This window comes from Lutra lutra, chromosome 9 (genome assembly GCF_902655055.1).
Source record: "Lutra lutra chromosome 9, mLutLut1.2, whole genome shotgun sequence".
Lineage (NCBI taxonomy): Eukaryota > Metazoa > Chordata > Mammalia > Carnivora > Mustelidae > Lutra > Lutra lutra.
The window spans coordinates 136181620-136207790 of record NC_062286.1 but is presented as its reverse complement, the minus strand read 5'-3'; the positions used below and the strand labels follow the sequence as shown (position 1 = coordinate 136207790).

Below are 26171 nucleotides of genomic sequence, written 5' to 3'. Positions count from 1 at the left end.
ATATGAGGGAGAGGAGATGCAACATGGGGGGTCGAGGGGGTAGGAGAAGAGTAAATGAAACAAGATGGGATTGGGAGGGAGACAAACCATAGGTGACTCTTAATCTCACAAAACAAACTGAGGGTTGATGGGGGGAGGGGGTTGGGAGAGGGGGTAGGGTTATGGATATCGGGGAGGGTATGTGCTATGGTGAGTGTTGTGAAGTGTGTAAACCTGGCGATTCGCAGACCTGTACCCCTGGGGATAAAAATATATGTTTATAAAGCTGTAAAAAAAAAAAAGAAAGAAAGAAAGGATGAATCCCCAAGTTTTGTAGCAACATGGACGGGACTGGAAGAGATTATGCTGAGTGAAATAAGTCAAGCAGAGAGAGTCAATTATCATATGGTTTCACTTATTTGTGGAGCATAACAAATAGCATGGAGGACAAGGGGAGATGGAGAGGAGAAGGGAGTTGAGGGAAATTGGAAGGGGAGGTGAACCATGAGAGACTATGGACTCTGAAAAACGATCTGAGAATTTTGAAGGTGTGGGGGGTGGGAGGTTGGGGGCACCAGGTGGTGGGTATTGTAGAGGGCACGGATTGCATGGAGCACTGGGTGTGGTGCAAAAATAATGAATACTGTTATGCTGAAAAAAAATAAAAAAAATTAAAAAAAAAAAAAAGAAATGGGCAGAGGACATGAACAGACATTTCTGCAAAGAAGACACATCCAGATGGCCAACAGACTCATGAAAAAGTGCTCCATATCACTTGGCATCAGGGAAATACAAATCAAAACCACCATGAGATATCACCTCACACCAGTCAGAATGGCTAAAATTAACAAGTCAGGAAATGACAGATGCTGGCGAGGATGCGGAGAAAGGGGAACCCTCCTACACTGTTGGTGGGAATGCAAGCTGGTGCAACCACTCTGGAAAACAGCATGGAGGTTCCTCAAAATGTTGAAAATAGAACTACCCTATGACCCAGCAATTGCACTGCTGGGTATGTACCCTAAACATACAAACGCAGTGATCCGAAGGGGCACATGCACCCAAATGTTTATAGCAGCAATGTCTACAATAGCCAAACTATGGAAAGAACCTAGATGTCCATCAACAGACGAATGGATAAAGAAGGTGGTATATATACACAATGGAATACTATGCAGCCATCAAAAGAAATGAAATCTTGCCATTTGCAACGACGTGGATGGAGCTAGAGGGTATCATGCTTAGCGAAATAAGTCAATCGGAGAAAGACAACTATCATATGATCTCCCTGATATGAGGGAGAGGAGATGCAACATGAGGTAGTTAAGGGGGTAGGAGAAGAGTAAATGAAACAAGATGGGATTGGGAGGGAGACAAACCATAAGTGACTCTTAATCTCACAAAACAAACTGAGGGTTGATGGGGGGAGGGGGGTTGGGGGGGTGGGGTTATGGACATTGGGGAGGGTATGTGCTATGGTGAGTTCTGTGAAGTGAAGTGTGTAAACCTGGCGATTCACAGACCTGTACCCCTGGGGATAAAAATATATTATATGTTTATAAAAAATAAAATTAAAACAGATGCTACAGTTTTCATCAGGAAGTTGTGAGGATTAAAGGAATTAATATCTACAAAGTGCTTAGCATAGTGATTGGCACGCACAAAGCACTACTTCTGTAACATATCTGTTAATGTGTCTGTTAACATGTCTCGTCTCTTACAATAGTCCAATAACGTAATCATTCTGATGTTCTTTCTTCCCAACAAAGAATTTGGTCTTTACTGGTCTTTACAGAAATCTTTTCATCTTCTACCCAAGATGGCCACTTAAAAATTCAGTTCCTTTACTGAAGCAAAATTCTGTGAGAATAAGGATTCTGCCACCCTCATCTTTGTATCCCAGACATGACCTAGTACAGTGTCCTGGTGGTGATTATTAATAAGATGTGGACAGGGGCGCCTGGGTGGCTCAGCCAGTTAAGTGTCTGGCTCTAGATTTTGGCTCAGATTATGATCTCAGGGTCTGCGATTGAGCCCTGACTCAGGCTCCACACTCCACAAGGAGTCTGCTTGAGTTCCTCTCTCTCCCTCTCCCTCTGCCGCTCCCTGCCATGCTCTCTCTCTCAAAATGGATAAATAAATCTTTTTTATTTTTATTTCTTTAAAATATTTTATTTATTTATTTGAGAGGGTGAGAGAGAGATCATGAACAGAGGGGAGGAGTACAGGGAGAAGCAGGCTCCCCGCTGAGCAGGGAGCCCAATGTGGGGCTTGATCCCAGAACCCTGGGATCATGACCTGAGCCAAATGCAAAAGCTTAACAGGCTGCGCCATGCAGCTGCCCTAAATAAATCTTTTTTTTTTTAAAGGAGGGGGACAGAGTAATTGGAAAAATATATACAAAGAATGTAAAGACAGACAACTGGACAAAGAACAGAGGCGTAAGACTCAACAGCCCTGGGATGCTGTGTTAGTTATCTATTGCTACGTAACAAATTTCCCCCCAAAACTTAGCAGCTGAAAATAACATGCAGATATCAGATATCACCCCCAGTTTCTGTGGGTTAGGCATTCATCACTTACTTAGCTGGGCATCTCTGGCTCGGGATCTCTCACGAGGCTGCAACCGAGGTGCGGGCTGGTGATGCAATTTCCTCCAGTTCTGAGCTGCCTCAGATGAGCTGGATTGAGTCCCTCCAGGGCTATGGGCTGAGGGCCTCAGTTCCGGACTCAGTTCCAAGATGTTGGCAGGTGTCCTCCCTCTCAGTTCTTTGTCACAAGAGCCTCTCCAGCTGGCTTTATCAGAGAAAGCATGTAAGAAGACCCAGAAGGGGAAAGAGAGAGAGAAGTTACCAGTGAGAAAGAGAGCAAGCAAGATGGCAGCTGCTGTCTTTTATAACCTACACAGAAGTGATATCCCATCCCTTCTGTCATATTCTATTCATTAGGACCATGTCACCAGATTCAGCCCACGATCAAAGGAAGTGGATTACTCTAGAGAAGGAGGCAGGTCACTGGGGTCCATTTAGAAGGTTGCCTACCACAGACATGGAACTGAAGTTGATTTTGTTTTGCTCCTTGACCCTGATCAAGTCAGACATTCCGTGCCTCAATTCTTTTTTTTAAGATTTTATTTATTTATTTGACAGACAGAGATCACAAGTAGGCAGAGAAGCAGGCAGAGAGAGGAGGAAGCAGACTCCCTGCTGAGCGGAGATCCCAATGTGGGGCTCAATCCCAGGACCCTGGGATCATAACCTGAGCCGAAAGCAGAGGCTTTAACCCACAGAGCCACCCAGGCACCCCAATGTGCCCCAATTCTTTTATCCATAAAACTTGTGTTATAATTCCTTAAGATCCCTTTCAGCTCCAAATTATGATTCTAAGAGGTCCCAAAAAAGATCAAAAGTACCCTTTAGAGTCACCTTTGAGGGGTGCCTGGGTGGCTCAGTTGGTTAAGTGTCCAACTAGTAATCTCAGCTCAGGTCTTGATCTCAGGGTCATGAGTTGAAGCCCCACATTGGACTCCATGCCAGGCATGGAGTCTATTTTTTTTAAAAAAAAGAAAAAGGTACATTTGATTTTAAAATGGCTCCAGAAGCTTGCTTGCAAAAATGAAAAGGGCTTTAACTTTCCCCCTTTAGTTAACATCACGTCTTGTGAACTTCTGTGTCAAAGACTATAGTGAAGAAAACACTAGAATGTGCCATTGGCTCAGCTTCCCACACCAAGAGGAGACCTGAGAAAAGGGGGGCTATTGCAGTTATATGCCTGTTTGTAGCATTTGAGAGAGAGGGAACAGGAGTTTCCAAAATTTAATTGAAATGGAGAGTTTTATTAGTTTACCCTGAAGTGTCAATTAAAAAATGGCGCATGGCAGATGGTTTTCCTGTGATCCCAACAGCAAGTCCATCTTGAGGTTAATAACCCTTTTGCTTTATTGACTTATTGGCAAACTCTCTCTGGTGGTATTTAAGTTTGTTTAGATGTTTTCTTGACTGTTATTAAAAAAAAAAACTCTGCCCTCTGTTTTTTCATCTACTGAAGAAAAGTCATACTGCTTTCCTTTTGAGCGATGTATTGAAATCTCCTTTAATCCATCATAGCAACTAAGACATCAACCAAAACCACCTTTAGCCATTTATTGATGTTGGAAAAAATAAACCCCAGGTATTTATTAACTTTTCCCTTGAGTTGAAGATAGGGAACACATTAGTGAATAGTGTCCTTTGGTTAAAATGCCAAAGGAAAGATGGGATTTTCCTTTTTAACTATTAAATAAAAGGTGTTTTTCCACTTTTATGGATATCTATGATGTTCACATTCCTATGTGAACTGCCTATGAACTGGGCTGTGCAGACATTTGGTTTTTGTCCCTTATTGTTCTGTTCTTCTCAGTGTCTTTTACGTCTTTGAATGATTTGACACTAAAAAATTGGAAGACTTCACCCTGAAAGAAATTCAAATTTCTGACTTCCTTTAAACAACCAGAAAATCAGCAAGTCTTGCCCACATTCCAACACAACGACAGCTGGGCAAAGCCAAAGGGTCATTTCTTCCTTTGGGTGGGGCACGCCCTTGCCTGTCTTTGCCATCTCCCCACTCCCCAATGTCATAAGAAATGAAAATACTGGCTTGAAATGAGAGACAACTAGAAATCCCTCTTTCATAAAAGTGACTTTATGGTTTAAAGGACAATGAAGGCAGGTGTGTGAACTGTGGTGAATGAGAGAATTCTGCCACAGCTATTACTCACCCAGCCTGCCTTGTTCACTGATATGAGCCCCACGGTCGTGGGACGGGGACATCCGTGTTACCCAGGCATAGCATTACTGGACTGAACGTCTCTTAATTCAGGGTAGGATGATCTCATTCATCATGATGAAGGCCAAAGGCATCAGAAACCTGCGTGGGGTCTTAACCCATTTTCTTTGCATTGACAATGGCTTTTCCTATGGGTTCCACGTTCATCTGCTCTCCCATTACTTGGTCCTTGCAGGAATTACACCCGCCACTCTTGGCAGAATGGGAAGGTACGTTATCGTCTTTGTGTTGTCTTGGTTTTGTGTTCAGAGCAGCAATGATGCTGAAATTAACCCATACTTTACACTGACCCATTGTCCTGCGTGGCACACAGCTGTCGTTAAGCGCACAGAAGGAAGAAGTGTAAGCATCTGTTGTGTCCTCCAGAAAATTTAGAACTTGCTCAGTGCATTATTTCTGTTCCCCCATTCCCGTGTGTTTGTTTCCTTTGAAAGACCTCCATAAAAGGTTACAAACACCAGTCACTCGCTAAAAGCTATTCAAATCCCACGAACAAACACCATCTAAGTTGTTTGAGGGATTTTTTTTCTTTTGTGCTTTGTCAAAGGCCTTCGAGGATGGTGCAGAATCATGGCGAGCAGGTAATTTAGAACTTTCAGGGAAACACGTGTTCTATGTGGTGCTTGGTGTTACCAGTCTCTACGTATTTAGATCGGCTGTGGCAGACTACTGTTTAACGTGAGACTAAAATTGTGTATTTTGAAAGCCCCAAAGCATGATTCATTATTGACATCAAGGTCTATTTAAATTCTAGCATTTTATAGCATTTCATCAATTCCTTCTTCCCACCCCATTCCAAATTAGGCAAAATGACACAAAACACCATTTCCATGAATTGCGGTCTCTTTTTCTGGATTGTTTTCTGCGTTTTCATTAAATCAAGAAGTCTTCACTATCATTTGAACTCAAATGTCATTTCATGCTGACGGCTGAATCTTTTAAAGTAACTATGGCGATTTTAAAAAGGATACGAGGAGGAGAATGTATTCCCATTAAAAGAGAATTTTGTCTTCAAATTTCATCAAAGAGGAATTCTGTGTTTACTTGCGTTTTTCAACCACAGGTTCTCCCCAGACTCCCTCGGAGAAATCTACCATCTTCATCTCTGGCATCCGACCAGCCCACCTGCATTTGACAAAGTCTACTTCTCCCTTGGGCCCTGGGGTCATGGTGCCCACAGCCCTTGCTACCTTAGGAGCCCATCAGAGTGTTTTCTTTTCTTTTAAAATTAGAAAAAATAATGACCATAATAATAAATATAAAATATACTTTTAATATAAAATATATATACTTATAATATATAATATATATAAAATATATATATAATGTAAATATATACAAATATAATATATATAAATATAACATAAATATAAAATATATAAAAATATGTATATTTATATATATGTAAAATATATATATACTTATAATATAAAATATACTTTGTTGTATTTGCCTTATGGAGGAAGGTGCTCAGGAAGGCAAAAGTGCTCAGGGCCCAGGAAAGCCATAACAGAATGCGGCATTCAGGCTAACTATGGAAGTCACTCAGAATCAAGCCACGCAATAGAACTTGCAGTCAAACTGTGTAAATGTGATGCTGCTTAGTTATATGGCCTCAAGCGACATCATTGAGGCTCCACTTTCTTCTAGGACTAATCCCCACAGACAATAGTTACCAAGATCTTACCATGTCCCAGGCCTGGTGGGGAATATTTTGCGTGGTTTATCTCCTGCTGCCTCTTGTTACGGCAGCCCTGGGCAGTGGTTCTTGTGATCTGGGCAGTGTGATCAACCTGTCCAGACACAATGAGGTCATGAGAAGCAGGAGGGGACCTCGCTTTGCCCTTACCAGCAGTATGGCCTTGGACAAGGAAGGATGAGACTGACTTTCCTCATCTGACCAATGGGGATCACAACAGAATCAGGCATCGGGTTTGAGGACGGTGTATTCAGGCATGTCAAGCACTTTCCATAGTGTCTGTGCTCGAGTACAAGCTCCATGCGTGGTAACTATTACTATCTTTCCCTAGGAGGTGAACTTCCCTTAGCCTCCACTATTTCTGAACTTCTTATATGTGGAATCATACAGAATATCCTCTTTTGGGTCTAGCCTCTTTCACTTAACATTATATCTCTGAGATTCATAAAACTTTTTTTTTGGCATGTCATAGTAATTTGTTCTTTTTTACTGCTATATACTATCCGTTGCATCTGTTCTCTTGTTGACGGAAATCAGGTTGTTTTCAGGTTTTGGCTATTAAGAATGCTGTTTCTGTGAGTATTCTTGAATACAACTTTTGATTGACACAAATTTCATGTCTGTTGGATTCCTCCCTAGGATCAGAGTTGCTGGATTATAAACATTGAGTACTGTAGTGTGCTGGACATCATGGTAGGCAGGGGCTGGGAATATAAGAGAGAACAATACATCCATATGGCCCCTGACTTCAGCCTAATAAGGAAGATATGGCAATAACTATAAATGGGATAGCTGCACATGCCAAAAGAACCAGCTGTGAGAGCGAGAGGGAGGGGAGATGATCTAGGAAGGGCACAGGTAGGTCCTACGGCCAAAGGGACCATGATGAACTTGGGGAATTGGAACAAAGGCAGTCTGGTTAGTGCAAAGAGGAAAGGGGAGATGGAGAGGTTGACAGAATTCAAACCAAACGGGCCACGTGATGTGTTTTCCACTAATCTCACAAAGTAAGGGACATTAATCTTTTGAAGGGAAGGAAGAGTCCTGGGAAGAGACTGATCTAATCAGATTTGTAGTCTGAAAACATTTGCCTGGATTAAAGGAAGTGTGTGTAAGCAAGAGAGGAGGCAGGGGGACTCATTAGGAGACATGAGCCCTAGTCCTAATGACAATCGTGTCGGCCAATGCTCAGAGAGAAGGAGCTGGAGAGATGTGGACCGTGGCAAGAGCCATCTTGTATACCAGCTTCGCCATGTTCGGTGTTGGTTTAATTACAGCACATTTGCCACTGGCCCGCACTTGTAGTCCAGACTTCATCAGTTTGAGCTGGATGACTTAAAACAATAATTAGTAGATTCTTAATTAGATCCAAGTCCTCCTCAGGCCAGTTATTTTCCACCTAACCACATTTGGAGGAGGATTCAGTTCAGTTTCGCAGCACATTTGCTTGTCCACTTCCGCGTTATCCTGGGTTTTATGGACATCTATCTGGCCAACTCTAGCAATGATTCCAACATTACTCCCAACTGCAGCATGATTAGGAATGTCAGAGATGTTATTACGAGATGAATCAGAGGGTATGACTAGTGTTCATTGTCTCTTTCCAACAGAAACGACCCTTCCCAGGTCCCCAGCATTATTGTACACAGCAGTATAGAAAGCCAAATTCAAGATTCCAGATGTTCTGTGGGGTGGGCACAACCGGAGGCCTCCCCTCATCTCACAGGATCAAACTGAGATGTGCTCCCAGTAGGAGGGGTCTTTTTAAGGGGGCGCCTAGACCAAGGCCATCACTGCTCCGCTCTCTAACTCCCACCGGTTTCTAATGGATCTGAAGTTACTATGGGCTCTCCTTAGATCCAGGGGAATTGCTAGAAGATTCCACACTTGCCCATTAGTATAGCAGTGGGGTGGTTGGGTGCAGAGATGTGAAGACCCAGTGCTTGAATTTGAGTCTTGGCTCCTCACCATAAAGACTGTGGAAGCTTGAATAGGACCCCTAATTTCTCTGGGCCCCATTTCCTCCTCTGTAAAATAGAGATGGTGATAATGATAGCATTGTTCCTTCCAGGTTATAAAGACTAGATTAATTCATGGAGATACAGTGCTCAGGCCGTGCCTGGCTGTCTGAACGTTGGCGGGTTATTACCAGCCTCTCTGATTTACTTCCCTTGGACGGAGCTAGTTAACCGTTGAGCTGCTGCAAGAACTGGCCACGTTGGGCGCCCGGGTGGCTCAGTGGGTTAAGCCGCTGCCTTCGGCTCAGGTCATGATCTCAGGGTCCTGGGATCGAGGCCCGCATCGGGCTCTCTGCTCAGCAGGGAGCCTGCTTCCCTCTCTCTCTCTCTCTGCCTGCCTCTCCATCTACTCGTGATCTCTCTCTGTCAAATAAATAAATAAAATCTTTAAAAAAAAAAAGAACTGGCCACGTGAATTCTGCTCTTCATGTGCTCTGAAGCAGGCATTGAAGTTAACATCTACCACATTGCTCAAAGCTAGTGCCCACTGGGGGACATTTTTTGCAGCGTTAATCCTCTGAAAACATTGTTTTTCTCCTGAGAAACTGACATATACCACTCATTCTAATGTGGTCTTACTAATTTTTTCTGTCTTTGCCTTTGCTACTCAGAAACTCAGAACATGATAATGTAACATGTGGATTCTGTGGGCCAATTTATTTCCTTTCCCCTTTTTCAACCAACATCCCATCTTTGTCTTTTTCTATTCTGGGAATGTCATATTTCTATTTCATCCATACACACTATACATTTGTATGTGTATTTGAGCTTTCTGAAATTCTGTTCAGTAGCTGAAAAGACACAAATGAACTCACAAAATAAAATACGTCTCAGAAGTACAACGAGCGCGTTCATTAACAGCCTGTTTGCAAAGGAAGCTGTGAGGTGGGAGCGAGTTTAATCTCCACATCGGTATGAAGAGGGGTGACGACAAAACCTACTTTAAGGGGTTATTAGAGGACAGGAAAGGATTAATCCATAAAAAGCATTTAGAACCATGGCAGCAAGTCATAAGCACTCAGTGGTAGTCCTTGGTGTCACAGTCACTGGAATGATTCGTAGACATCACAATGGAGGCTCTCCCAGACAACGAGTTCCTGGGAAGTACCTAACACAAATGAGCCCTAGACTATTCTCCAGAATTTTTATACCAAACCTTCCAGCCAGCTTCTAAATTTTGTCCAGTGTGTGTGTGTGGTGTGTGTATGCGCACATGCACAATCTTTATTAAGGCTCATGGTTTGGATTGTTGCTGTTCTCCTACTTTCAGATGTGGAGACTCACGTGCTCTATATCAAATGACACAAAACAATGTTGAAAGCGATGCAGTGAAATACTAGCATCGACCTCACAACAGGCAGGCTTCTCCAGTTCGGATCTGTGCCATAACTAACAGGACTTCCTAGACGCATGCTGCCACCGAAGGAGCTCACATACAGACAAGGATCCACACTGAATGTGACATTGTGGGCCCACAGACCAACTTCGTGCTTTGCCTCTCCCCTCCCATCTTCTTCCCCCTTCACAGTCAGTCACTGTTCTGAATCTGCATGTTTTCTATCATTTCTCCCTCAAGGGAGGGTGTTGTAAACAGTACATCTAATGTTGAGTCTTTCTGGCATGCTGCTTGTCAGAGCACGGTGGCATCAGCATGGTGGCACCATGCTGTGTTCCACCATCTTTTTTTTAAAGATTTTTATCTATTTATTTGACAGAGAGACACAGCAAGAGAAGGAACACAAGCAGGAGAAGTGGGAGAGGGAGAAGCAGGCTTCCCACTGAGCAGGCAACCCAACATGGGGCTCGATCCCAAAACCCTGGGATCATGACCTGAGCCGAAGGCAGATGCTTAACAACTGAGCCACCCAGGCGTCCCTGTGCTCCGCTGTCTTGTCCCCTGCCTTTTTCTCATCACTTTCTCTCTCAGATTCCTCCCTATCCACTCCCATGGGCACTCATACACCCCCCGATCTCAAAAACAAAAAACAAACCCGAAAAAGGCCCTCCCATCTACACTGCAAAGGCATTAATGGTTGTCTGTTTCCTTCCCTCCACTCTTAACTTCTTTGTGAAAATACTTTTCACTTCTGTCTCCAAATCTCACATCGCCCACTGCGTAATTTTTTATAATCTGTTCGCCACCAGCAACACGACCCCGTAGCTATCCTCCACCCCTAAGCTGGATGGGGCGGTCTCCTTGAATGCTTCCATATCTTGTCACTCTCCCCATCCTTAGGATTGTGCACCCAAGCATTCTTGGGCGGTGCTCAGTCTCCTTCCCCAACTCCCAGATGGACTGAGTTGCTTGGGCCAGGCTCGGTCTTTAGCTGAGTCAGAATCACCGGGAGAGCTTGTTAAAACACTGAGCTCCACAAAAAAAAGCATCAATTTTTATCCCACACCATCACACCTGATTGGGAAAAATCTTGTTTTTAGGGTTGAGTTCTGTGAAAAATGTTGCATCCTAACATTTCCAGGATCCTGCCCTCCCCCCGGGGTCTCTCATCACAATTGAAGCCCCTGTCCCTTTGGCCTGTCCTCACACCTGCGTTCTTTCCAAAGTCTCCTGTCATGATGGGGCGACCTTAGCGGTCACATGCACAGCCCGTGCCGCGGCAGGATCAGCAGCACCAGGAAGCCTGCTGGAAATGCAGATTCTCAGCCCCCAACCCCAACCCACTGGCCCAAAACCTGCATCTTAATAAAACCCGCAGGGATGTGTATGTGCCTTAAATGTTAAGAAGCACGTTTTTCTGGGATGAGAATGATCCCCTCCAGTTCTGCTTGGAGTGGAAACCGTCCCAGGCTCACAAGGGAGCTGGGAAGTGGGGACACCAATGCAGATTCCTGCCCCATAGCCCTGCTCCCTTCTGAGCCCCCAGGGGGCAGTGTGGGTGCTGCCCTGGGGCGGGTGGCAGGGGGCTGGCCACAAACATTCTCTAGGGGACTCAGGGCTGATCTCACTGCCTGGAGATTCCAGAGCCCACTCTGACTCCCTAGGCTTGGACCTCGGCTTTTCTGTCTTCTCAGCCCTAATGTTTTGCCACCAAATGGGGGCAGCTCTCCTGGGGACAACCGTGCCGCCAGTTTCCCGCCCCTCTTGTTGGGAAAATAGAGAGTTTCTACCCACCTTTCCCATAGCCGCCTGCCCATCTCCACGTGGATGCCATCCTAGCAAAAGCCAGATTCCTACCCCTCTCTCGTCCTCCCCTTCCTTCCCGTCCTTCCACCAGCCAACCAGACACCTCCGAGGCCCTGGCTGTAATCACACCTGCGGCTGCCAGAGCTCACGGGGCCAAGGGGACAGGTGCCGCCAGGTCCTGTAAATGAGGGGAGCGCGTTCAGGCCCAACCAGAGAGAGTCTGCTTCGCCTGCTGGGGGAGCAGCTGAAGACTGCCCTTTGGAAATGCGGTCGTGATGTTGCCAAACTCATTTTTTAAATATGAGAGCTCCTACTTTCCTTGTGGCAAGAAATTTCTCACTTTTTTAAACTATGAGAGCCGATGTAAACCTGTCACCAGCTGTATCTGGCCTGTGCTCAGGAGCTGATTCTTTGACTTTGCCCTCCTCCCTTTCCCTGGTCTCTCCCCACCTCGCCTGCTCCCCACCTCCTGCTTCCTGTTCTTCCACGAGTCTGTGCACCAGAGCAAGTGTAGTATCTGGAATCCCTCCTTCCCTCTCTTTGTGATGGAACCCACCTGATAACCACCAAATTACTCTAAAATACTGCTCTAATCATATAGCCCACCTTTCTATTCAAAGCCCTTTAGAGACTCCCCCTGGCCTCCAGCTGTCAAATTATCTCATCGGCATTCCTTTCCCCTCCCACCTCCCGACCTCCCGGTTAGCCTGCTTTTGACTAGAACTCTTAAGACTTGGACAAGCCTGGTGGTGGTTGTGGAGACGGGAAGAAATGGACAGGCTCGAGATGTATTTAAAAATTAAAGTCGGGGCGCCTGGGTGGCTCAGTGGGTTAAGCTTCTGCCTTCGGCTCAGATCATGATCTCAGGGTCCTGGGATCGAGCCCCACATTGAACTCTCTGCTTGGCAGGGAGCCTGCTTCCTCCTCTCTCTCTCTCTCTCTGCCTACTTGTGATCTCTGTCTGTCAAATAAATAAATAAAATCTTAAAAAATAATAAAATTAGTAATTGACTGTATATAAAAATCAGGATTCTAGGGGCCCCTGGATGGCTCAGTCTGTGAGGTGCCTGACTTCTGTTTTAGGCTCAGGTGATGATCTCAGAGGGGTGAGATAAAGTCCCATATCCAGCTCAATGCCCAGTGCAGAGACTGCTAGAGATCTCTCTCTCCCTCTCCCTCTGCCCCCTATTCCCACCCACACATTTGCTCTCCATCTCTCTCTTTCAATAAATAAAATCTTTAAAAAAAAAAAATTGGGATCCCTATCAAAAAGTTAGCGGTGACAAATCCAGACCAAACTTCTATGTGGCAACTACCGGCTAGAGTTGAGTGTCAGCTGCCTCTTCAGATGCTGGGCATGCCGTTTACATCTTCCACTAACAAACACAAGGCTTATGGATACTTTAGAAATGAATTTAAAATGGGAATGAAATATTCCTGTTGTCCTAGAACTCCACAGGTAACTATAGAAAACAAGGTATAAAGTTAGCAGCAATATATAAGCATCTCGTCTGTCCCTCACCTATACCCTCAGATGTTTCCTTGTATTATTAGGCTTACTTGCTCACGCTTTCACAAAATGTGAAGTACCCATCAGTTACATAATTCAGTTTCTGGCACGTAAACAAGACAAGACTTCATTGTTACAATTTCCAAATGACTCAGCTATAGCCATCCTCCTGTGCTGGATCTTCCATTGGCCTCCCAGATGCATCCATGTAGCACCCCTCTCCAGCTCTGAAACAGACCGACTTTAATTAACTACATCTGGATTCCAGTTGGGTTTGGCCAATGGTGGGCACCAGCTGGGTTTTGGAGGGACAATGAGGCTGGCTATCTCGTCTCCCAGACCTGTCCCTGCAGGGTTGTGGTAGGCTGGTTGGGTCCCGCTTCAAACGAAGGCAGCCCTTTCCTGAGTTCCAGAGGGAAGGCAGTGGCTGCTCCCTCCTCAGCCTCCGAGGGTACACAGCCCTCCTAGTGGTTGCCTGCACCTCTGGAATCTTGGTGAGAGTTCTCTCAAACTCTAATCTGAGGGTCTACCTATCTCCTGCCATAACCTGATGGTGTATGCCTCTAGTCTCACCCCTTTGAGCACTAACCAAATGTGTGCAGGAAAAAATATCCTCGTAAGAATTATTTTCTATAATCGGAGTATTAGTATTTGGGAACATTCAGAAGCAGCAATTTAGAAGTTTGCTTTTATGTCTTTAAGAATTTTAGAGTTACATATTTTCTCTTTAAGCTGGGAATCACTTCTAAGTATTTAACCAAAATATGACATACGCAGTGTTTAACCTTGAAGGTTAAAAAGTGAACCTAAAATTATGTATACCTACCTAATCCTAGAAATAGCCCATTTTTTAGTATGGGCCTTCCATTTGGTCTTTTGGTGTATTAGTGCCATCTGCTGGAACGTTAAGAAAATTAGGTTTTTCCAAATCCCAAAACGTGTACAGGTATAGGGCAGAGAGGGGAGAATAGTAGCGGGGTAAATGTACTCTTTAAATATGTAGTTGCTTGGGGTGCCTGGGTGGCTCAGTGGGTTAAAGCCTCTGCCTTCGGCTCAGGTCATGATCCCAGGGTCCTGGGATCGAGCCCTGCATCGGGCTCTCCGCTCAGCGGGGAGCCTGCTTCCTCCTCTCTCTCTGCCTGCCTCTCTGCCTACTTGTGATCTCTGTCAAATAAATAGATAAGATCTTTTAAAAAAAAAATATGTAGTTACTTAACTTCCACATCATTATCAGTATAAACCCCAGTTAACTACAAAGCTCTGCAATGAAGTTTAAAAATTAGAATAAAGAAAACCCTACATATTTCTTGCTCTTGATACATTTCTTGGTTTCTAAAATATTCCACCATTCTGCTCTATGTATGAAGCTCAACACGCCCCAACATGTCTCAACACTGCCTGGTTCTTTTATCACGACCCAGGACACTGATGTATATGTAAGAGACGCGGGCAATACGTCTCGATGTAACATGCATTACGTATATACAAATGCAGCGTGTACTTATTTTTAGCATCTCACGAAGTTTTGGTGGTAGAGTGAAGAGACAGATGCGGGATGGGGTCTTTCTAAAGTGCTTTTGCTACCTCCAAACAGCAACTGGAAGAGACACATATGGACAGTATGACCCAACCGTTCAAGGTTCTCATAAAAACTGCCACACGTATTCTAAATGATAATATAGAAACGTAAAAGGTTGCTTAACCGATTTTAATAACATGACATAAAGCCCCTACACTTGATAGAATCGTTATGCAAAATACATAGATGAATACTGTCTTCTCTTAAAAATATAAAATAAATAAGCAAGACATGTGAAAATAGGCAAGTTTCCATTAAATAAATGAAAATTTTAAAAAAAGAAAGTTTTGCTTTCCATATCATTTGAAGAAGGGAAATTATCATTTTAAACAATATTCAAGTTTATTAAACAAATTAAAAAAAAAGTATTATAAAATGTTTAACTGTCATCAGCTTCGAGGTTTATGTTGCTCCCAAATTTTGCATATAACTGAACTTTCAGATCCGCTAACACTCGCTGAATTGATTCCACTCTGGCTTCTAAGGCGTCGATTTCTTCTTGCAAATTTTTCTGGGGGAAAAAAAAAATCGTTTAAATTAATTCTATTCAGTGCATGGTTTCTGAGCATCTGGGGATGAAATAATATTTGGGAAGAATTTTAGGTCAAACTTTCTAAACTTGGGACAGGCGGCTAAATAACAGTGATCATTAAATCTAAACCAAAAGTCTGAATGTGGCCATTTTTAATTCATGATTTATACTTGCTTATTATAGAATAAAGCAAGCCTGTCGGTTTTTGCTGATTTATAAAACAAAATGGATAAGAGAAAATTAATTCCTAAATCATTACACCCTAATAAAGAAAGAACTTCTATACAAACTCTCCCGGTAAACAGTTTTATCATAGGCCTGGCTTCTAACAACTTCTTCCAACTTCCCACAAAAATAACTACAAAACTAGAAGAAACAATAAAAACTCACACGGCCACCAATAATTAAGAATAACAACTTATAGTCAGAATCTGGGAGAAATTTTCACAACCGCGAGGTCCCTGGAACTACTCGGAGAGGGAATGCTAACAAGGGCCTCGTTTGGGACACAGAGCAGCACTGCCCGCGTGAAATGCAGGGAACATCAGAAGTTCCTTCCTGGCCAGGATCAAAAAAAGGATTTCTTGGGATGCCTGGTTGGCTCAGTTGGCTAAGCATCTGCCTTCAGCACAGGTCATGATCTCAGGGTCCTGGGATGGAGTCCCACATCGGGCTCCTTGCTCAGCGGGCGCCTGCTTCTCCCTCTGCCTGCTGCTCCCCCTCTCACACACAAATAAATAAATAAAATTTTAGGAAAAAAAAAAAAAAGAAAAGAAAAGAAAGGAGGATTTCTCCTAAACATGACCAAAAAAATATGAAGTTGCACAAATGGCATATCCATCAATATCAGGAAGAAGGCAAGAATGCCTAGCATTGACAGTGTTACTCTTAGAAATCTGGTTGACGAATCTCAAAAGTATGGCCCCCAGATTGCTTGGAAACTCATTAGAAACACAAATTCTGGGGCTGCACTCCAGGCCTCCTGATTTGGAAATTCCTGGGATGTCAGTGATTGGAATTTTCAACAAGCCCCCCGGGGGACTGTGATGCATGCTAAAGGCTTGAGAACCACAGCTTTAAGTAACAGAAATAAGACGTATGACTATTAGAAAGGAGATAAAACTTCTCCGGTTCATGAGTGAAATTACAGCATGCCAAGAAAATGATCTTAAAAGCACAAGTGCTATCAGGTATCACTCGTTTCATCAAAGCTCCCTGAAAGGCTCCTCTTCGCCTTAGGGCCGGGTGAGCAGATACTGCGGCCCACGGGCCAGCCCTAGCCTGATGCTTGCCCGTGCGGTCTTCCCGGAACACAGCCACGGACATGCATTCACACGTCCTGCTTCCATGGCGATTGTGACCGAGCCCGGGGGCTCCAGAAACCAGAGACAGCTGCTGTCTGGCCTGACGCAGAGCGCTTGCTGACCCCCGCAAAAGTCATCAATGTATCAACTCGACTGAGTTCTTCAAGGTGGGGCCACACTTTCAGATGCTCCCAAATCTGCAGCCAATTAGCACTTCACTTAGTTACGTTTGTGTGCCATGATCTTTTTACAACCATTTACACATGACCATTCCTGCCCCTCACCCCTGCCCCGGTGCTGGCAAGCACCCACTTGCTGTAGAGTCGTCTCCTTCCTGGGGAGCCCCTCCTGCCCACGCATACTCCTCTGCTCTATGTTCTTCCAGCACCTCTAGGCCCAACCACCTTCCATCTATTGCTAGTCATGCTTGCTGAAGTTCCTCTTTGCAATTACACCATTTACTCCCTGCAAGCAGGCACCAGGCCTATTTCGTCGTCCTCCCCGCGCCCTGGCTCATGGCAGACCCTGACAGAGTAAGAACTCAACAATTACTTCTGGAATGAATGAATGAGTGAACGAATGAATAAAGGTTCACTAGCTGTGGCAGGGAGGGAAACGGGAGGGCGGCATGTCCACAGTTGTGACAAAAACCATAAACCAGCTTGAAATACTTCCCACAAGATAAAAAGAACAAAGATTAAAAAAGATTTAACAAAGGTTAAAAAAGAACAAAATTATAAAATTTTACTGTGGAAGAAAAGATTTAAACACAAGGGGAAGCACCAATGTTTCTGCATTGAAAGATTTAGGAGTAAAATTGTTAGTTCTTCCCACAGTTTATTAAATATAGGTTTAATTCAGGGGAATTTTTGCTTTCTATGACATTTGAAGAAGGAAGACTAACACTTTAAGTAACATCCAGATTAATTAAGCAAAGTGCAAAAGAATCAGAAAATGTTTGACTGCCATCAGCTTCTCATGCACAATGTGACTGTCCCTTTCATAGACAGTTGGAGGCGTGTGAATTGGAAACTAATTTCACAGCATCCCTCAAATGCCTCATATATTGTCAATAAGCCCATACTCTGACCCAATAATGACACCTGTCTGATTATTTTCTTAAAAGAATTTCCTAAACGTGAAAAAGACTCGGGTATAAGAATGCTCACTGCAACGTTCCTGTAGGAAGATACTAGAAACAAATTCATGTTAACAGGAGGCAGTGAACAGAATCGGTGTCCACCAGCATGACCTTCAACGATCGTCAAAAATGATGTTTTTAAAGCATGTGTGCTTGGCCCAGAGCAGGCCCCCGATACAGATTTGCTGGGCAAATGAACATTAAATAGAACAAGAAAGTACTTCTGGTGGGAGGCTAACTGACCAAAATGTGAAGCAAATCCAGAGAAAAGAGAAGGTGAAAACATAAAAGAACCAATGAGAATGTTCATTATGGATGATTACCTTGGGCAATGGGATTACAGGCGATTTTCCTTTTCTACCTTATAATATTCTATAGTTTCCGCACAGTTAGAGCATGGGTTCTGGAGTCAAAAAGCCTCTCCCTCTCTGTCACCTTGGTAAGTCCCCTGACTTTTCTCAGCCTCTACCCCTCAATTCTAAATTGGGACGAACAGTCCGTGTCTCACAGAGCTCTTGTCAGGATTAGGTAAGATCATGCCTGCAAGGCTTTCCACAGCACGCCTGGGACGTTGTAAAAACCCGTGGAGTATTATTACCTCGCACACATTACTTCCCTACACCTGGAATTAGCGGGTTCTTTATAAAATGTACACCCTAATGGGAGTGTTAGCCTCCCTCACCCAGCATACCTTTGCTTCTTCTAACATTTCCTGTGTTTCTTCTTGAGAATGGCTAATGAAAACATCACCAATTTGATAAGGTATCATTAAGCAATCATCATCTGCAAGCATGATGTCCTCACAAGCATCTTCTAAATTCTGGAGTTGTTTCTAGAAACACAAAGCAAACGGCAACGAAAAGCACACTCAAAACTCCCTGTTAGAGGCAAGAAGCCAATTTTTTAAAATTATTTTTATTAACCTATAAGGTATTATCTGCCCCAGGGGTACAGGTCTATGAATCATCAGGCTTACGCATCTCACTGCACTCACCATAGCACATACCCCCCCCAACGTCCATCACCCAGCCACCCTCTCCCTACTCCCCAAGCCCCCAGCAACCCTCAGTTTGTTTTGTGAGAATAAGAGTCTCTTATGGTTTGTCTCCCTCCCGATCCCATCTTGTTTCATTTTTTCCAAGAAGCCAATTTAATCTGTGGACACCAACTCCATGAAAGACCCTTTCACAAAGTACCGCCACACTAGCATTAAGACTTTTTTACATTTCTAGATGGCGTTTCCTAAGGAAGCGCTCAAGAGCTCACTCATTGTCCTCTAGCTACTTCCAGACAGCTACGAGCACCTGTGGGGGACAGCAGGCCACTCAAAATGTCCTTCTCCCCTAATGGTTGCCACTTGGTGCATTCTGCCTTCCTAGGGTAGAACAGAAACAGAGCAAACCGCCATTTCTCAGCCTTGCCGGATGAGAGGCTGAAAGCAGCTACGAACATAAATTCCACCCATCAACCGCACTTGAACTGGACCTCAGCTCAGAGAGTCACACGAGGCGAGGCTGGGCACAGGCCTGACGTGCGGGGCGGGCAGGGGCTGGGGTGGCCCCTGCCAGAGGTGGCGGCAGGCTCTGGGATCCCTGGAAACGGCAGCAGGTCCATCGCCAACCCCGTTCTTGGAGATGCGGTTCTGGGGCCTGCTCCCGGAGCCCCAGCCCAGGCCCACCCCCTCAACAAGCTGTAAGTTCTCACACGGCCCTTCAACAAGGTCTTTTTTCTTTAACTAACTGGACTGGATTACATCATCTGCAACAAAGAGCCCAGACAAACAGAATCACATATTACTGAATTCAGTTTTAAAAAGCTCTAGTATGGGGCAAATGGGTGGCCAAGTCCGTTAAGCCTCTGACTCTTGATTTCAGCACAGGTCGTGATCCTGGGTTTGTGGGATCGAAACCCATATCAGGCTCCGTGCTGGGCATGGAGCCCGCTTAGGATTCTCTCTCTCCCTCTCCCTCTGTCCCCCAACACCCCACTTGCATGTGTTCTCTGTCAAAAAAAGCTATAGTATAAAGACCTTTCCTTTTTCTTAAATAAGATGCACTTCTTTAGTACCTTTTTAACTTCTATTTCCTCCTTCAGCTCTGTGATTCTACTCGTGTTCCGTGCAAATTTGTTTATCTTTTGTTGATCTTCAAAAGTAACGTTGACATCTTCTGCAGCCTGAAAAAACATTTTAATTTTTTGCAGAATTAATTTTACTGGAAAAGTTATAGGTAAGCTTTTTCTCTGAAATAACTCAGTAAACTATTTGCCCTTATAGAGTCAAGAATCACAACAGGCACAGAAAATCACAAACACGGGCTTTGTAAGTTTTTGCCTCACAAGCTCAAGATTTGTTCATACATCTGCCATCTCTTCTGACAGTCTATGGAGTAATGCCTAAGCTACAAAAACATTTCAAATATAAACAATTAAGTCAGCCAACTTTAGCCTAGAGCAGAATTTCCTGAGTTAGAACATTCTTTCATCAAGATAACCCGGGGAGCAAAAATGACGTGGTAGTGAGTTCTGGTAAAGGCTTCATACCAGTTTCTGCTCTTAAGAGTTAAAACCTGCATAAGCTTATTGAAGCCATCAGAAATCCGACAGTTTCTAATGTTTAACGCAAATGATATACTGGCTAGAGGGTTGTTAACGCACTTCAGTGGCTATATTCCACACATGGTAAAAATGATGTTTCTTTAATGTAGAACTTGTTACATGTCTTCATATAAGAATAAGGATAGTATATATAAGAATAGATATAGTATATACAATATACAATAAAAGGATTAAAATCAAATGTTTAAAAATTTTAGTGATTAAATTTGTAAATTAGAGTACTTAGATGACATACAGTATCTATAAAATCATAAAATAAAATTTATTGAGCTCTTACTATGTATCAAGAACTAAGCACTTATCATCACTGTTACTCCTCCAATAAATCTTAGTAAGTAGGATCATTAGGAAGTAGCACCATTTTACAGATGGAGAAAGTACAGCACAGAGAGGGTAAAGAATTTCCCCAAGGTCACACAGCCAGTAAGTGGTGGAATTCGATGTCCACCCAGGTAACCTGACGCAGGAGCCCAGACAGGTCCACTAGCTCTTAGACACTGAAGGTGAAAATGCGTGTGGGCACGCAATCACACATATTTGTAAGAGTCAGCAGGAAATCCTTGGCTTTCATCAGTCTCAAAGGGGGACCATATACTTAAAAAAAAAAAAAATTAAATACCAGATTCTCCTTAGAGTTTCTCCTCGTTTATAAAATAAGAACAAGAGCACTTGATTATAATGTAAAGGAGAAAAGAGAAGCTTCAACAAAGACTATTTTTGCTCGTTGCAATGATTTACAACAACCACGCCTCACCCCTTCACCTGGTCGCTCATGACCAGTCCCATACCAGTCCCAGGTATACACTTTTATTTCTCCAGAGGTTGAAAGGCAACCTGTTGAGTCACTCACTCACTGGCACTCAGCGGACAGAACACCAAGCCAGACACCCAGAGCTCAGCCCTCCCCTGATCTGGGCTCTCAACACACAACAAACACTTAGACATGCATCAGGCTCAGCATCAGAGGTCCAGAGGACATCCTGAAAAAAATCCTTTACATCACGATACATATAGTTTTGAATGTTCAACCTTGTGCGTGATCTTTGTGAATCTGGAAGTTGGGAAACGCTGCGCTGCACCAGAGAAACCAAAGGCAAGTCCATATTCAGATATCCTGGCATTCCGGTGATTTTTGCCTACCTAAGAACTAGCAATTTCTAAAGCAAAAGCAGCAAACTCCTGCTTGTCTGCAGAGTTTAAATACTGAGGCCCTGAAAACCTAAATATAGATTTATAGAAGCATTTGTCATCCTCAGGCTTGAACAGAGTAACTCCCATGAAAGCAAGTACCAGGAGGCTGGCCTGACACACAACGGAGACTAATATATTCTTCCTGAATTTGAATTAAATCCTGCTTGATCAGACTTACATACACACGTTTCTGAAAAGCTGTGGAGGAATTTGGCCACCTGTTCCTAACTTTCCAAAGCAGGCATTTCCTTTCCTAGCCTCACGGCACAGCACCCCCAGCGTGTACTTGGGACCCGGAGTCTGTTTCCTTAACGGTGGTTTTCTTGCTGGGGATTACGGGCTACGGTCGGCATGTGAAGTCCGTGGCTAAATGTGTGCCATGCAGGACGGTTCTGTTTAGAGCAGAAAGTGAGAAGTCAGCACCTTCCATGACTAACGCCAGTGGCTTCTGTTTTCCGCTCACTGTTCTGGAACACTCCTATACTGTATAAAGCTTCATTTCGGCGGGGAGGGGCTAGTTCTTTTTTTTTTTTTTTTCCCCAAAGGTTTTATTTATTTTTTTGACAGACAGAGATCACAAGTAGGCAGAGAGGCAGGCAGAGGGGGATGGGGAAGCAGGCTCCCCGCCAAGCAGAGAGCCCGATGCAGGGCTCGATCCCAGGACCCTGGGATCATGCCCTGAGCCGAAGGCAGAAGCTTACCCCACTGAGCCACCCAGGTGCCCCGGGCTAGTTCTTAACTGGGATGCGCAGACACTTAAAGTCCCTTTACCCACTGAACGTGTGTGCAATCTGGCATGTCTTGTGTGTAGTTCCTCTGGAAGGGTCTTCACAGTTTTTCTCAGATTCTCAAGGGGATCTACACCCCAAAGGTTAGGGACTCCTGTGTTAAAAGAAGCCAGATGTACTCACAGCTGCTCACAAAGTCAGGAGAACTCAAAGAGGAAGGAGGGGTGTGTGTGTGTGTGTGTGTGTGTTTTTCTTTCCTGACGCAGCACAGAGTGGTTGAAATAGTACTGGATTCACATCCAAGCAAGCAGGAACTTGGACAAATTATTCAATTTTTTGTAGCCAACTCAGGTTTATTACTTGTAAAATGGGGGCGATAGTTCGTCCCATGTTGCAGGGGAGATGAAATGAGGACTCGAGGATGGAGTCACCTTTCAGTCAATGAGAGCTAAGTGCTTTCTTTCCTGAGCAATGTTTACCAAAAAGTCATTACAGATGAAGAACAAAGATCTAAGAGAAAATTCTGCTAGGCCAGGGAGAAATATAACTGATCAAGATTCAAAGTGGAAATTAAAATTCCCTGGACCCCGACTGTACCCTTTTCTTTAGACTCAGCATCTTACAGGATTCTAAGAGGAAAGCGAACCACACTCAGTCTTGCCCCACTGGGTCTTGGCTATTACCAGCAGAATGTGGACTGACAGCGGAGTCCATCAGTGTATTAAAAGCCTAGAAGGAGATTCAGGCCAATTTCAGTCTGTCTTTATTTTTGTTTTTTGAAGATGTCTGCCAAGTCTCCATGATATGAAATTCTGCTTTGTATTTTTATTCACTTTTCACGCCCACAGTACAGTCATTCACTTAACAACTACTTGGTAAACGTCCCCCGTATTCCAGAGAGCTGCTGCCACAGGCCAACCTTCACGAAGGCCTGGCAGCGTACATTCTAGAGAAGGGGGTGGGCCAAAGGCAAGGTGAAAAAGATGATACACGTGATAAGGAAAGCAAAATAGTATAAGGGTCGCAAACACTGGCAGATAAGGAGTGAAGGGGGCTTCCTAGATAGAGGGGGTCAAAGATGGCCTCTCCGGGGAGGGACCTTTGTACTCAGGATCAGGGACAGAATCAAACACAGTCCTCTGCTGGCCAGGAACCAATCCTTGGAAAGCAAACCTTTGGAGAGGAGAGGTCTGAACCACCTCACCTACACATTCTCACCAGAAAAGCCATGACCCACTGGGACGTAAACGTGTTACAAACGCGAACTACTCCAAATTGCAAACGGTTTTTATTAAACTCAAAAGGCTATCCCCATAATTCATGCTCACTCACTGACATGCCTGTTTGCTCCCAGGGCAGGCAGAGGGCCAGAGTGTATGTGCAGTTAACCCATTAGAAATCGTGCACAGCACTGGAAAACACCTGCAGGAAGCTGGTGCCTCTCTCATGTCAATGTCTTACTAAGATATGGAAGAAAATTCTCGGGCTCTGGCTGCCACCCACCCCTCAATATGTTCATTTACTATCTTGGCTCAACCTCCCTGGATTCTCCGCCAGTCCGGCCACCCTTTCTTTAAACACCCGGGGTCTCTGTAGGTGATCCTCCCCCTCTCGAATGCCTTCTCCCTTTCCAACGTTCCCGTCCCCTCCTTAGGTCACCATATAGATCACACCTTCTCACGAACGCGTTCTCTGGTCACCAAACAGACCTTAATCCAGCCCTCACGTCACAAGTCCTTTTTTCATAGTTCTTAGCAGAGCTGGAAATTCTAGTTTTCTGTGTGACTATCGAGTAATACTTGCCTCTTCCCCAGAACTTTAAGTTCCCCAACGCTATGAGGATAAGGGGTAGAAGCATTATTATTGCTCACCACGGCTCATCACCTAAATCTGAAATTGTGCCACGGTACATGCTCAAGAAGTTTGCCTAGTGAATGAAAATACGTTGGTAATCAAAAGTTTTGCCAAGTCCAAGGTTCAAATCGTTTCTCTACCATTCCCTCAACCTTTACTTCATCTCTCTGCACTTCTGTCTGCATACCTGTCAAACTGGGGAGGGGGGGCGGGGATCCAACTAGTCCCATCTACTGAATGAAACACCATCACTCACAAAGGGCCCAATTTAAATACAAAAGAGAGAGGTGGGGTGAATCTCACCAAGTTTCATACTCATCTGAATCCCCTTAACCCTGAGCCCTACCCCAGTACTCAATAGGAATTTGTAGATGACAGACCAATAGCGTGAGCAAATCACCCTGATTTGCTCACGTTATTGCCAGGAACCAGTCCCGGTTTTCACACCCTACAACAGAAGTAGGGGGCTCAAACTATGCAAAGTGCTGAGTAGGAGAGCCACGGAACTTGAAGCTGAAAGCAAGCAAGTCCCTCTGGGCAGGGGGCTCTTTGTCAGACCTGCTGCAAGTTAAAAACACAGGCTCTAGAGTCAGAAAGGGTGTGCTCACTTTAAACCTAACTTTGCCTGTGTACTTCAATCGTCTCATCTGTAAAATAAGGATGAAAGCAGTTTCGGGGTGTAAGACTAAAACAGGCACACAACTCTGGTAGACCCGTACCTACCCAGCACACAAGAAAAAGAAAAGCCTCGGTTACTACCAGATGCTATTAGTCCCTTGCCCCTCCCCCATTTTGCTTTTCTTCTCTCCAGGTATTTTTAAGCACCTGTGCAGACCCGGTGAGTTATAAGCTGTCCACAGGAGTTCAGCCTGCTTGGTAGGATAAAAGGTGGGCTTTGGGAAAAACAAAATTAAAACCTGAGTTTGAACTCCAGCTCTGCTATTAGCTGAGTCATTTTGAGGCCACCAACCGCTCTGTTAAGTTTCCCCATCTGTAAAGTGGGAGGAAACCGCGTCTCTGCTAAGTCGCTGGGAGCCTCAGAGAGAACAAGCAGACGGCTTCTCGGCCCTGACCCGTCATCTACCCTCAGTATAGGAGTTTCCGTCTGGAAGCAGAGGGATATCGAGTGTGGATGTGGGCGGCTCAGAGCTGGACACCAGGGCTCCGAGGCCAAATAACTTGGGGATGCTGTGCTCCTTACAGCTGTGTGACCTTGGGCAGGTGACTCCACCTCTCTGGGCCTCTGCTTCCTCATTTGCAAAGCACGGAGGCAGCAGCACCCCTGCTTGTCGAGTTGCGAGGTTAAATGACAAGCCAGGTAAAATGCAGCCCATGGGACCTCCGGCTTCTCACACCGCAACGACAAGGCCTGAGCCGCGGGGTCCTCAGGCTCTCCACGGCCGTCTGCAGCACCGCGAGAGGCGACCCAGAGGTCCCCGAGGGCCCCGGCCCGCATGCCCCGCCTCGGCGGGCCGGGGGCCTGAGAAGACGTCCAGGGAGCAGGGCACGGGGAGGCCTCGCCGCCGGGCCGCCCTGAGGGCAGGCGGCCTCGGCCCCCGCCCCCACGCCGGGCTTCAGAGCCGCACACCCCAGGCAGCCCACGCCCGGCCCCCGGCTGCCGACCCCCGCCCGCTAGCCGAGCATCCCGCACCCGGAGCGCCCCACTCACCGCCTTCTTCATGGTGGCCGCCATCTTGGGACTGGACTACGGCGCGCGGCGGGGAGGGCCGCGAGGGCGCGCTCGGGCCCAGGGCCTTCCGTCGCTCCCTGTGGCCCAGACCGCCCCCCGCATACGACCCTGTCTCCATATCCCTTCCTACTGCACCTTCGACCCGTGATTCTCAACGGTCGGGACTCAGGGAGGAAATATGTCCTGGAAGGACTTGGTACATGCCAATTAAAGGCACAGGCAACGCCCTGTGGGCCGACAGAAAGTGGGGGGTGTGGCGAACCGCCCCAGGGTCCCGCGGCGGACAGCAGGGGGCGCCCCGCGCAGCGAGGCGGGGGCACGAGTGCACGGAAGGGAAGTTCTCTTTCATCGGTTCCAAGAACTT

At 45.2% G+C, this 26171-nt stretch overlaps 1 protein-coding gene and 1 long non-coding RNA gene across 3 annotated transcripts; both read right to left on the bottom strand.

The window, feature by feature from the left end:
* Window positions 1–14737: 14737 nt before the first annotated feature.
* On the bottom strand, window positions 14738–25937 carry PFDN4 (prefoldin subunit 4). 2 transcript variants are annotated; one of them, XM_047745730.1, is made up of 5 exons: window positions 25787–25937; window positions 19796–19903; window positions 18420–18560; window positions 15136–15262; window positions 14738–14769 (listed from the first exon to the last, which is right to left on the bottom strand). In XM_047745730.1, the coding sequence occupies exons 1-5, from the start codon at window positions 25808–25810 to the stop codon at window positions 14753–14755; spliced, it is 417 nt and encodes a 138-aa protein (XP_047601686.1). In that variant the 5' UTR covers window positions 25811–25937; the 3' UTR covers window positions 14738–14752. The 2 variants fall into 2 exon arrangements, with proteins under 2 accessions (XP_047601686.1, XP_047601687.1); XM_047745731.1 differs by lacking the exon at window positions 14738–14769 and having other exon boundaries at window positions 14866–15262; window positions 25787–25936.
* LOC125109085 (uncharacterized) lies at window positions 16676–18413 on the bottom strand. The gene is made up of 2 exons (XR_007130101.1): window positions 16900–18413; window positions 16676–16784 (listed from the first exon to the last, which is right to left on the bottom strand). It is a non-coding gene; the product is annotated as an uncharacterized LOC125109085 (long non-coding RNA).
* Window positions 25938–26171: the final 234 nt, after the last annotated feature.